This window comes from Podarcis gaigeae (assembly GCF_964106915.1).
Source record: "Podarcis gaigeae genome assembly, chromosome: 3".
Lineage (NCBI taxonomy): Eukaryota > Metazoa > Chordata > Lepidosauria > Squamata > Lacertidae > Podarcis > Podarcis gaigeae.
Window position 1 is genome coordinate 5,550,422 of NC_139680.1, and position 13,313 is coordinate 5,563,734.

Here is a 13,313-nt window from a genome sequence, read left to right on the forward strand (position 1 = left end):
CTTAGAATCAACGGAATACAGTGGTACCTCGGGTTACAGACGCTTCAGGTTACAGACTCCACTAATCCAGAAATAGTACCTCGGGTTAAGAACTTTGCTTCAGGATGAGAACAGAAATTGTGCAGCGGCAGCGCAGCGGCAGCAGCAGGAAGCCCCATTAGCTAAAGTGGTCTTCAGGTTAAGAGCAGTTTCAGGTTAAGAACGGACCTTTGGAACGAATTAAGTACTTAACCCGAGGTAGCACTGTATGGCAATGACTTGGGATGATGAGAGCCAAGTTCAATCTCCAGGATACTTACTGCAAGCTTCTCAGCTTCTGAATGTAGCACACATAGGAAGGAGGGGCTAGGTTGGCTCATCCCATCAGCAAAGCCCCCCCCCCCCCTCAATAGGCCCTACCCCTTAATGTTGGTTGATGGAAAAGGAAGTGTCTGTGGGTTGGGTTGGGGCACTGAGACCCCTTAAATAAAGTATTGTGTTTTAATTTGTTGGTGTAACCCAGTCAGATGGGTGGCATATAAACAACATATTATTATTATTATTATTATTATTATTATTATTATTATTATTACTACTACTACTACTACTACTACTACTACTAACGGGTTAAAATGTCCAGCATGGCATGCTTAAGATCATCCCCTCTTGCAATTAATCTTTTGGAACTGCTGCTCCCCCAGCCTGGGCTGCACCTGGATGATTTGAAAGAGCCATAAACGACTAAGGCTAACTTGTTCACACTTAAATCAGCTTGTTGATGAGATTAGTAAACCAAACTGCTGACTGGTTTTACCTGCAGCACCACATCATCTGACTTGAGTAGCCAAAACCAACCCTATTTGTAGCAAGGATGGCTACACATGGTTACACAAAAATATGTGTCTGCAGCATGTCACAAAAGTGAGGCAGATGCTACTTTATTCATATTAAACCCAGCAATCAATACAATACATATTTAAGTTTTTTATTTCATTATCTGGAAAAATAAATAGAAATTTATAAAAGCAAAAGTCTCATAGAGCTCTTTTGTGTGAAGCCAGTCTCTCAAGTTCTTTGTATCACTAGAACTGTAGAATATTGCACTCATTTATCAGGATTACTGCAATAAAAGGGAAATTTCTCATGATACAGGCAAATAAGCTACAAAGATATATACATATTGTCAGATAGGGTGGTTAACTTTAAGATATCTCAATTAATTTGTTTTAAAAGTCTGCACAAAACACAATGCAGATTGTAACAATCCATCACTTTCCTGAAGACAGAGTACCATCATAACCATCATGTTTTGAGAACAAAATGTTCATGGAAGATAATAGCACCAAGAAATAGGACTAATCATTGTTCTTCAACACGTAATGTCCTTCAACTGACTTTCTTCAGACATCCACATAGTCATATGCCTGTTCTAGGAAAGCAAACAGTGTCTTCATTTCTTCTGATTCTTGTATGGTGTTTATGTCATTAAGAAGACCTTCTTGGTTCCTGACCTTCAGAAGCTCATCCTACAGAATGTGAAAAGGGAGAAAGTTTAAGATGGTATGAGGAAAACAAAGGATTTTCAGGTAGGAAATCAGTGCAATTTCCAGCAAAGCTTCAGATAGCTCTAGGATGCAAAGAGGGCAGACAAAATTAAGGAGCAGCAAGCCTTAATACACAAGAAAGAATGGTTTCTGGGCAGCCTTCTCCACCCTGGAACTTTTCTAATGTTGCTGGATTACAGCTCCCACACCGCTGACTGCTTGCCATACCGGCAAGGATTGGTGGCAGCTGTCCATCATCATCTAGAGGGCACCAGACTGAGGAAGGCTGGGTTTAGGAAATACCATTTAATCACTGTGTGAACAAGAAGAAAGGTGCTGGTTCTGGAACAAAATAGAAAAGATACTTTTGCAAGAAGTGATTTTTAAGAGCAACTTCCTCTTCACTCTCGGGAGCCTTCTGAAACAGCCCTCCCGCCACTCACCTGAAGAATGGGTGCTGTGAGTCGGCACTGTGCAACATCAGGAAGACCAAGATCATCACTGCCATTTGTCTGGATTAACTAGAGAGGGAAGAGAGGAAATATCTGCATCTGTATTGGATTTTAAAAAAAATGTTTCATCTTTTGCTGCCCTGGGCTCCTTTGAGAGGAACGGCATGCATGCATGCATATATCAAACATCTACCTCATTCCTCCCCTGTGTACTTGTACTAAATCATATCTAATATGTTATTTATAATATACTTATATACTGCTATATTCCAATATATTTAGCTATACCTCCTTTTCAAACTGCTATGTCAACGATACGCCTTCAGCAATTCTGAATTCATTCTTCCATGGACTCAAGAGTCTGGGCAGATGAGGCTCGTCAATCTGGGGAGTAGTTCATCTAGAAGGACAACTCTGATTCTAAACCTCCACTGCCTTGCATAATACCTTTGGGAAAGAATGGGTAAACCCTACACAAATCCGGACCTAAGACAGTTGGCAACTTCTGGCAACTCCTGCAGCCAAGCTGGCGCCAAACATATTGCTCTGCTTTCGTTTGGACCACATCAGAGAGGCAGGTCTTGTCGTCAGGACAGCCCAGGACCTGCACACACACTGCCCAGGCTTGTGCCCCGGAGAGGTAACTTCGGTGCTGCGAACACAGCGGTTTGACTTCATCCCCAGAGACACACTCCATTGAGACAAGCCCAGTTCATTGTGCCCAGACTCAAAATTCCATCCCCATCTCAGAGATACCTCATTTGCTGTTGCTTTCTCTGTAGCCAGCTGACATTTTAATTTGTGTATTTTGTTCTGGAGATGTTGAATATTTCCTTCATGGAGCTCTGCTGTTGACGAAACTTTGTTTATTTCTTCCTGCATTTAAAAGGAAAATAAAACTTAAGAAATATATTTAAAGCAAGGAACCATCTGTGTAGCAAACATTCTGCCAGGATTAGATTAGCTCCCACTGCTACATATCGGTTATGAGGCTGAAGCAGCTCAAGTATTCGCCATCTTTCATGATTCATTCTACAGAATAGATTGCAAAAGATCTCTTTTCTACTTGAATAGAAGAAACACTTGTCTGATAATACATAATGGTTTATAATATGTAACCTGGGAAGCAAGGGTTAATTTTATGATTCACAAATATTAACTCTTATAAATAATTTGTGGTGCCATGGTTGTTATGACATTTAAAAGAGTCTGTTACACCAATTTCCACCTCTCTTACTTTGAAGAATGCCATAAAAACTGGCAGCATGAAGCAGATTTTGTATGGTAACCAATAAAGATGGTCTAGGCATAAAGATTTTGGAAAATACAATAGCTCCATCTGTACCAAAAAGCTTTACATTTCCCCTCAGAGAGGGGTGCAGAAGTATAGCATTACGGTATGAAGGGGTGAAATAATTTGAAATATCTTGCAATAATAACACAAAACCTTTATGAATACCAACTGAAGCACTACAGTGAGGAAGCTTTCAGGTTTCAAATCACCTAAAGCTCATAATCTTCTTAATTCACAGAACGGATTAGTCCTTTGTTGTGTGCTCAGATGATATGCCATGTAAATCCCCAAGATGTACCCTCTCTTCCTTCCTCACCTGCAGTTTTGCCAAACCCTCTTCAAGAGAAACACTCTTTTCCTTTTCCTCTGCTAGCATCTTATGCACGTTCTTCAGGCTGCTCACCTTCTCCACGGGAACCTTTAGGGTCTCAAAATGTTTGACAAGCCTTGAGCAAAACGATAAACAAGATTCACACCTTGTGTAATATTTATAGTTATGGAAAGGGCAATACTATATTACTGTATTACTAGAGTTCTCACAAGCCTTGCTTACTTGAAGTACTGAACAGCACAGAAATATTTTTTGCTTTGGACTGAGGGAGAAGAGAATGTTCAATATAATCCAAATGGTCAACCCATACAGCTAACTTCTGTTTTCACTTTATTCTCCAAACAACAGGCTAAAAGGTCTAAATGTATTTTATCACATAGACTGACCCCCCTCATAAGCAATCTGGCACCAGGCTTTCAAAATTAAGGAACACTGGAGCATAATTATCTCAGGGAAAGGTTTAACATTAAGTTTCACTCTCACAAAACGTATTTTATTATGAGTGAAACTATGTCTATTTCACCAGCTCCTTTGATAGAGGTATACAGTGGTACCTCGGGTTACATACGCTTCAGGTTACATACGCTTCAAGTTACAGACTCTGCTAACCCAGAAATGTTACCTTGGTTTAAGAACTTTGCTTCAGGATAAGAACAGAAATTGTGCAGCGGCGGCGCAGCAGCAGCAGGAGGCCCCATTAGCTAAAGTGGTGCTTTGGGTTAAGAACAGTTTCAGGTTAAGTATGGACCTCCGGAACGAACTAAGTACTTAACCCGAGGTACCACTTTAATAGGCTTCCAAGGGGAGAAGTAAAGCAATATAATGTGGGACCTAATCCACTGGGACACCAACTGAGACATCCTAGCATTAGGAAAGTGTGGGGAACCTCCGGCTCATGTGCACGACTAGGCCTGCAAGGTCTCAGAGGTTGCCCCATCAACCTATTTTTGGCCAACCATGTCCACCTTTCCCAAGCCTGACATCATGTATGACATCAGTTACAGCAAAGTTCAAGATGCAGCTGCTGCAAAGGAAGAATAGAGTACTGGAATGTGATCCTCATTCTTCCTTTGCAGCTGTACCCAATCACCTGATGTCATATAAGATCCGATGATTGACAAATCCATGGCACCCCCACCTGTCAAAATCGCCCATGGGGAGGGGGGCCTGGACACATCTGGATCTGGCACATCCCTGCATTGGATATTTTATTGTATAGTGTTTAAAACTCACTGTTCCTTGGAGGTGCTCAAAGTGGCATACATGGTTCTCCCTCTCCCCATTTTATCCTAACAACCCTTTCAGGTAGGTTAGGCTAAGAGACAGTAACTAGCCCAAGGTCACCCAGAGAACTTCATGGCTGAGCGGGGATTAGAACCCTGGTCTCCCAGGTGTTAGTCCAACACTCTAGCCACATTATACCTGCTCTTATACCTTTAAGGCTGAAGCCCTAAAGATTAATGGATGTATACCAGGGATTAAAAGTAACTGAATAGCATTTATGTATGTAAACATGCTCAGTGTCATGTTGCAAAAACACCTGCAGTCCTTTCCCTCACTTGCTATGGTATATTCCTTACCTTTTCCTGAGGCAATTTAAGTGCTTTTCAGTTTCATTGTTATTCTGTGTAGTTTCATACTGAAGAGATCTGGCAGGAAAGAGAATAACATATTGATATTTCTTCCTTGTGGAAAAATGTTTGCTGAATTTGCTGCTGCTCTCAGATATGAACTAGGTTGATTTGTTTTGTTTCCTGATAGCTATGATAAGGGTTAAGAGCTACCTTTCAGAGAGGACTCTACATTTCCTTTCTTTCTTAGTTTCTTTTATCTTATTGAATTAAGAAAAAGGTTTATTAAAAATTTATAAAGAAAAGAAAAAGAAAAAAGGAACAGGTGGGTCCAGCACTGTTCTCTTCTGGGACCGTCATTATTCAAGATCTTATAAATGACTTTGATGAAGGAATTGAGAGGATAAGCATCCAGTTTGCAGATGACACCAAACTGGGAGGGGTAGCTAACACTGCAGGGGACAGGATCGGGATTCAAGATGACCTTAATAGATTGGAGAACTGGGCCCAAACCAACAGAATGAATTTCAATAGCGAAAAATATCACGTTCTACATTTAGGCCGGAAGAACCAGGTGCGCAATTATAAGAGCCATGACTTGCCAGCAGTACTTGTGAAAAGGATCTAGAGGTCTTAATAGACAAGCTTTACAGAGTCAATAGCATGATGCAGAAGCAAAAGAAAGTGAATGCTATTCTAGGCTGCATCAACAGAAGTATAGTGTTCTGATCAAGGGAAGTTATACAGTGGTGCCCCGCAAGACGAATGTCTTGCAAGACGAAAAACTTGCTAGACGAAAGAGTTTTCCGCCTTTTGAGTCATTCCGCAAGACGAATTTCCCTATGGGCTTGCTTCGCAAGACAAAACGCCTTGCGAGTTCTTGCAAGTTTTTTTCCTTTTTCTTAAAGCCGCTAAGCGCTGCTAAGCCATTAATAGCCGCTAAGCCGCTAATAGACGTGCTTCGCAAGACGAAAAAACCGCTAGACGAAGAGACTCGCGGAATGGATTAATTTCGTCTTGCGAGGCACCACTGTAGTACTGTTCTATTCTGCCTTTGTCAGACCTTTGTCAGAGTATTGTGGCCAGTCCTAGGCACAATTTAAGAAGGATGTTGACAAGCTGGAATGTGTGCAGAGGAGGGTGACCAAGATGATCAAGGTTCTGTAAACCAAGTCTTGTGAGGAACAGTTTAGGGAGCTGGGGATTTTTAGGCTAGAAAAGAGGAGACTGGAAGGAGATATGATAACCATCTTCAAACAACCAAAGGGCTATCACATGGAAGATGGAGTAAGCTTGTTTTCCCCTACGACAGAATCCAGGATCCACACCAATAACAGTAAGGGAGATTCCAACTAAACATCAGGAAGAACTTTCTGACTGTAAGACCTGTTCAACTGACACCCTTGGAAGGTGCTGGACTCTCTTTCCTTGAAGGATTTTAAGCAGAGGTTGGATGGCCATCGGTCATGGATGCTTTAGTTAAGATTCATGTATTACAAGGGCTTGGACAAGACAACACTCAGAACTGCTTCCATCTCTACAATTCTATGATCGTTAAACAAGGGTACAGACTGTGTGCCTGTATGCACAGCAGTTGAGATGTTCACTCATACCATTATTCATACATACACTATACAGATTTGCTGCCAGCAAATGTTAATTGCTTCAATGCCACTTATTAAAAGCCATTTCCTTTTGCTGGCAGGAAGGCAAGTTCTCTTGGAGAAAACCAAATAAATTTCCTTCTCTTGAGTTCATAGTTAAGTCATGTGTTCCTTTAAACCACAAAGGAGCACTGCTTATATAATAATCCAGCCACCATGTGTAGCTCTCTAATTTAACTCCACTGCTAAAAGCTGAACCATTTTGTTTCCTGTTTTATGTCTCTCATCTCCACGCACACTGTAAATACAGTGGTGCCCCGCAAGACGAACGCCTCGCAAGACGGAAAACCCGCTAGACGAAAGGGTTTTCCGTTTTGGAGGCGCTTCGCAAAACGAATTTCCCTATGGGCTTGCTTCGCAAGACGAAAATGTCTTGCGAGTTCCCGCGGGGTTTTTCCCCTCCCCCCTTTTCCTAAGCCGCTAATCAGCTGATCAGCTGATCCGCTGATAAGCCGTTTATCAGCTGATCCGCTAAACCGCTAATAGTGCTAATCCGCTGTCAATGGGCTTGCTTCGCAAGACGAAAAAAACGCTATACGAAGAGCCTCATGGAAGGGATTAATTTCGCATTTTAAGTCCAGAAACTGTAAGTGATTCTTCCAATTTAATTCACTCAAGATATAAGGTCTGCTAACAAGAGTGGAAGAAGGCTAATTGAATATAATGGGATGTTAGTTGAGATCCCCACATTGCAGGGAGTTGGACTTAGATGGCCCTCGGGTCCCTTCCGCCTCTACAATTCTATTAGTCTAAGAACTATAACTAAATGTATCAGCATAGTTGAAGCCTCTCAAAGGAAGTTAATATAGTACTGATGGAAAGGTCTTTCATACTTACGTTATTAACCAATGCATTATGGAGTCCAACTGCTCTCTTGTATTCTTTGGAAGTGGCTGCCATTTTGCTCTTTGGCCTGCAGTCACCTTCACTACTTTTGAAGACAGAGAAGTTGTTTCGGCTGGCAAAGAACAAGCAGGTTTGTCAATATCACCACTGTGATTACTAGATGTGCCTAGAATGCTGTGCCAACAACTTCTTAACCAACTTGCAGGGCAACAGAGTCACTGCCTTTGCAAATCACCCACAATTAATACTGCCTATGTGTCCCACCCTCCCCTTTGCATAGTAAATAAGGAACCAGGAACGGCCCAGTGCTTCCTAAGCAATGGGGATCCTTTCAAGATTCCTCCATACCTACCAACTCTGGCCTGGTTGTGCTAGAGCAGTGGTTTTCAACCTTTCTGAGTGCATGCCTCCTTTAACCAACCGCATTCATTCTGCAGCTCCCTTGTGGGAGCCACCTTCGCTATGATTCTGTTACAGTACATGTGTAAATGAATATTTCCCCATTCTGCCCCGCCCTTTCACTGGCCCGTCTTTGGTGCGTCTTTAAGTAGGAGCACATGTGCCAAGGGGAATCCAAGCAATGTCACTGCTCTGCAGGGCTGAGCTAACACACTCCACATGGCAGTCCCAGCCTGCCTTTCCTGAAATTAGTGTGCAGTATAGGGGTGGAGAGAACAAAACAAGATCACAAACCGAAATACAGTGGTACCTCAGGTTAAGAACTTAATTCGTTCTGGAGGTCCGTTCTTAACATGAAACTGTTCTTAACCTGAGGTACCACTTCAGCTAATGGGGCCTCCGCTGCCGCCGTCGCGCAATTTCTGTTCTCATCCTGAAGCAAAGTTCTTAACCTGAGGCACTATTTCTGGGTTAGCAGAGTCTGAAACCTGAAGCATCTGTTACCTGAAGCGTCTGTAATCCGAGGTACCACTGTACTTTGTTATTACGGGGAAGGAAAGCAAGAAACACCCGGCACAGGATGGTCTTTTCCTGACTATCCCTGTCCCTATAAAGCTGGGTGACTGTTAAGGGGGGGGGGTTGCCTAGGATGAGAGGTAAAGATGAAGAGGGGGAAAGGGATGCTGGGAGTAGGAGAGGACACACCCTACTTTCTGGGTTCTTTTTAAATGCCTCCTTGTAGAACACAAAGCAGCTTGCTCCTCCCGCCTGGCACTTCTTTGCTGAGGGGCCGGCAGCCACACGCCACTCAATGCAGAAGGAGACCCCACCAGCTCGCACAAGTCGGAAAGGCCGTTTGAGTTTTGACCCACAAAGCTGGTCAGGTTTAGTGTGCAAAAAAGTCCAAGAGAGAGAGAATGAAATAGGCCACCACCATAAAAAAGGATGGGGTGGGGGAAGTTTAGATTTGAAAGAAAAAGGGGAAGTATCCTACTGAAGTTGGGAAGAGAAAAGGGGTTGTTACATTCTGACATAAAGGAAGAAGGAAGGAGAGCAGAATGGAGCCTGCAGAGAGACAGGATCCAAACACAGAACACTGCCCCTTTTTAGAAGGGGTCTGAATAGGCAGAAGGGAAGACGTGGGGGAAATATCCAGACAGTAAAAAGGAGAATAATCTGGGCCAGGTTAGGGCAGGGAGGAAGAGGTCAGTGGAATGCTGGGATTCCTCCCCATGGATCAAACAGGCAGCAGCCTCTTAGAAGTGTCAGCAATTTTAATTACCCACAATGCATCCACACTAAACACCAACAGAGTGTGGACACATTGTGACAGTGGCTTAATTTTTCATACACTTTTCATATAGTAAATCCCTACACTTTATGGGCTACGGCTTACCCTGCCTACAAATTCACAATTGCTACAGAGCTTTGAGATCTATCTCTGTGCTAATAATAAGATTATTACTAATACCAATACTAATACCTTCAGAAGACTGTGCTTTCTGCTGCCTTTGTTTCTTCTGGACTGCTTGCACACCTTGCTATAGGGAAACATACAGGAAAACAGAGTCAATTAAATGCTTGAATTGCCATGTGTTTTTACAAATGTAGTATACAAATGCCTGATTCACAACCCACTGAAGCCCACACTGGCTTCTTTATGAGCACCATATCAAGTTTAAACATATATGTAATGACCAAGATTCTTCAGTGAACTCCCATGACCACTTATCTGACAGTAAAGGTAAAGGTAAAGGTACCCCTGCCCGTACGGGCCAGTCTTGCCAGACTCTGGGGTTGTGCGCCCATCTCACTCAAGAGGCCGGGGGCCAGCGCTGTCCGGAGACACTTCCGTGTCACGTGGCCAGCGTGACATCGCTGCTCTGGCGAGCCAGAGCTGCACACGGAAACGCCGTTTACCTTCCCGCTGGTAAGCGGTCCCTATTTATCTACTTGCACCCGGAGGTGCTTTCGAACTGCTAGGTTGGCAGGCGCTGGGACCGAGCAGCGGGAGCGCACCCCGCCGCAGGGACTCGAACCGCCGACCTTTCGATCGGCAAGCCCTAGGCGCTTTAACCCACAGCGCCACCTGCGTCCCTATCTGACAGTAAGCCCCATCAAATGCAGTGGTACTTCCTTCTGAGTATGCAGGCACAGAATCTGCACTATACATTGCTTTCTCTCTGTTCTTCCAGTCGGTCCCTTCGCTTTTTAAAAATAAATATTTTTTATTAAAGATTTTCTCGATTTACAAAAGAAAATGCATTGCCTCTTTTTTCAGGTTATAAGGTCTTTTCTACAGAAGTTATGTTTGTTGTGAGACATCAGTGTTGAGTACAGTAGAAGGTCGAGGAAGAAAAAGAAAAAAGGGGGGAGAGGAGGGGGTGAAACTTACTTTCTTTTTTATAGAGTACGTGTGGGGTTTTGTGTCAGCATCAACTGGATACGGTGTTTGAAACTCCCATTGTTATAGGTACATTTTGCAACAGGGAATATCAATAGCGCAAGCAGTTTCTGAGCTCTGGGCGCAGTACTGCACCTAAGATTTCAGATTAAAACTGCAGAGTAGAAGGAAGGAAAGGAGGACCTTTTTCTGCCTCCCCACTTACAGCTACTCTCTGAAGACTGGAGAAGAGACCCTCTTAATAATATATGGGTGGTAGGCAGGGGAAAGACTAGACCATGTGAAAAATGAACATAATATTTTAGCTGCAGTTCATTCATTTTCAGCTTTGTATTCTTGTTATAAAAATGTGTCCCTAGACATTCCGCTGTTGTGTCCATAACCTAGGTTTAAGGTGCCATTTAGCGCCTATTGCTCATATCTCAGTTTCTAACACTGCCTGGATAGGTTCTTTTTCTATTTACTTGTTACAATTTCCTTGGTAGTGAGAGGGATTAAGGGGGCCCAAGGTGTGGTTGGCTGCAATGGGGCTTGTTTGCATTTATGAAGGGTGAATAGCGGGGGGGGGGGGGGGTTCTGTGCAGCAGAAAGCAGAACCTCCTTCTCCATAGTTCCAGCCTCAAACTAAGTCTAGGCTAAAGATCTTAACATCTGTGCGTCAGAAAATACAGTGCAACTTATGAGTAACCATCCAACTTTTGCTGAATGACTGAAGCGATCCTCCCCACAAACATTTATGTACTGCTGCATACTTCTGGTGCTTTATTTAACAGCTGTACGGCTTGCCCAGTTGCACATCTCTGGAACAACTCCACCATCTAGTGGCCAGTTGTGTCTAACATCACTGTAATTTGGGCTTTCCTATGATGATACTGGGGACGCAGGTGGCGCTGTGGGTTAAAGCCTCAGCGCCTAGGACTTGCCGATCGAAAGGTCGGCGGTTCGAATCCCTGCGGCGGGGTGCGCTCCCGCTGCTCGGTCCCAGCGCCTGCCAACCTAGCAGTTCGAAAGCACCTCCGGGTGCAAGTAGATAAATAGGGACCGCTTACCGGCGGGAAGGTAAACGGCGTTTCCGTGTGCGGCTCTGGCTCGCCAGAGCAGCGATGTCACGCTGGCCACGTGACCCGGAAGTGTCTCCGGACAGCGCTGGCCCCTGGCCTCTTAAGTGAGATGGGCGCACAACCCCAGAGTCTGTCAAGACTGGCCCGTACGGGCAGGGGTACCTTTACCTTTACCTTTATGATGATACTACTTAGAAGAACTCTTACAGCTATTTAGAATGTACAAAGCACATTGCATACATGACATTATCACAGCCCCTACAATCACCTTCTAAGGCAAGTCAGTTGTACTGCAGATGAGTGGGAGGGGGTTAAGGCTTGAGTTCTTGAGTTTATGGCAGAGGTACAGCAATACATTCACAGCTTGTTATGCAGCTTCAGGATACTAAGAATGCAATACTACACACACACACACACACACACCCAAGAAACAAACACATAACACACATCTTACACAAGGGTTTGGTTCCAGAGGTCCACACGTAAACATGATATCATGTAAAGCCAGTAACTCCTGCAACTCCCTCTTCTGCAAGGTGGAGAAGGCTGCTCACCAGGCGCTGGGAAGGTTGTGGGGACATAGCTGTCAACTTTTCCCTTTTCTTGCGAGGAATCCTATTCGGAATAAGGGAATTTCCCTTTAAAAAAGGGAAAGGCTTTGAAGTTAATTTGGGAATTATTAAAGTCACAGTGGACGGAATTTAAAACCTGTGATGTATAGAGTTAGTATAATACAACTGCAGAAAGATTATAAGATTACTTAACCTAAACCGAGTTGGATGGAGGTCAAGTGTTTGCAAATTTGTTTGTTGTATGGCGAAACGTGGTGATCTGATTTTGTCTTTTTGTTTTTTTAGTCTCTTTTCCTTTTTTCTTTCGCTGAATCTCTCTTTTTTCCTTCTTATTTTGTCTTTGTTTTTTAAAGTGTGTGTTGTTGTTTTTTCTTCTGTTTAATGTATTTTGCAAAAGCTTAATAAATAGAATTTATTAAAAAAAAGGGAAAGGTTGACAGCTATGTGTGGGGAGGCACTAGGATGCCGCCAGAGGAAAACCCACCAGGTGCACAGGTGTGCGCATGTGGGAATAAATAAAAGGGGAGCGGGGAACAGTGGGTTCCCTCCGCTTTCCATTCATTTCCAACCCACCCAGCCCAATCCGTGCAAGGCTGCGATGGCATGGGAAAGCAGCCTTCACGTGAGTTACCTGCGCAGAAACCATTCTGCACCTGGTTACCTGCGCCTGATCTATCCGGGTGAACACGGCGGCAAGGGCTGAAAGGGGGTGGTGATGCGAGCACCCCGCCTCCCAAGCGGTGGCATTGGCTTAAACAGCACTCTATCCGGAGCTTCAACGCTGAACAGCATTTCTGTCAAGCATGAAATCCTCTTTATCGGTCGTGGTTTGCCATGAAAGAGATGACAATCTTCTCCTCATCAATGGAGAGGTGAACACCGCGGCTTTATCCACGGAGAGGGGACCTCAAATAGCAAGAGGGCTGACGCCCCCACCACTGCACCGCACTGCCCGCTTACTTTCCCCTCAGGCGTCCTCTTCGGCCGCCTCCCGCCAGCTCCCCCTCTCGCGCCGGAGGGTCCTGGCCGGCCGCTGGTCCCCGGCGCTGCCCTCGCCGCTCCCTTCCCCGGGCGGCGTTTCATCGCTCCTGAACCTGAGGGAAACTGTCGGCCGCTCCCGCTCAAGACCGTTAGGCGGTTTCACTCGCCCCGCCCACTCTCGCGAGACGGCGTTCCGGGAGCCGTTGGCAGGGGCG

The 13,313-nt window shown here is 44.4% G+C and overlaps 1 protein-coding gene and 1 long non-coding RNA gene across 3 annotated transcripts; both read right to left on the reverse strand.

Moving 5' to 3' along the window:
* Positions 1 to 901: 901 nt before the first annotated feature.
* Positions 902 to 13,210, reverse strand: CENPQ (centromere protein Q). 2 transcript variants are annotated; one of them, XM_083730816.1, is made up of 8 exons: positions 13,078 to 13,210; positions 9,564 to 9,621; positions 7,673 to 7,793; positions 5,181 to 5,249; positions 3,586 to 3,715; positions 2,732 to 2,851; positions 1,967 to 2,044; positions 902 to 1,505 (listed from the first exon to the last, which is right to left on the reverse strand). In XM_083730816.1, the coding sequence occupies exons 1-8, from the start codon at positions 13,198 to 13,200 to the stop codon at positions 1,380 to 1,382; spliced, it is 825 nt and encodes a 274-aa protein (XP_083586942.1). In that variant the 5' UTR covers positions 13,201 to 13,210; the 3' UTR covers positions 902 to 1,379. The 2 variants fall into 2 exon arrangements, with proteins under 2 accessions (XP_083586942.1, XP_083586943.1); XM_083730817.1 differs by lacking the exon at positions 13,078 to 13,210 and adding an exon at positions 12,100 to 12,141.
* Positions 11,044 to 12,091, reverse strand: LOC310840773. Its single transcript, XR_014562117.1, has 2 exons — positions 11,720 to 12,091; positions 11,044 to 11,340 (listed from the first exon to the last, which is right to left on the reverse strand). It is a non-coding gene; the product is annotated as an uncharacterized lncRNA (long non-coding RNA).
* Positions 13,211 to 13,313: the final 103 nt, after the last annotated feature.

Coding starts and splice junctions, on each gene's coding strand:
- CENPQ (XM_083730816.1), bottom strand. CDS start 13,200: ATGAAACGCCGCCCGGGGAAGGGAGCGGCGAGGGCAGCGCCGGGGACC. Junction 7,794..9,563: donor GAAAGCACAGTCTTCTGAAG/GTATTAGTATTG, acceptor GTTCTTTGCCAG/CCGAAACAACTTCTCTGTCT. Junction 5,250..7,672: donor ATAATGCATTGGTTAATAAC/GTAAGTATGAAA, acceptor CTTTCCTGCCAG/ATCTCTTCAGTATGAAACTA.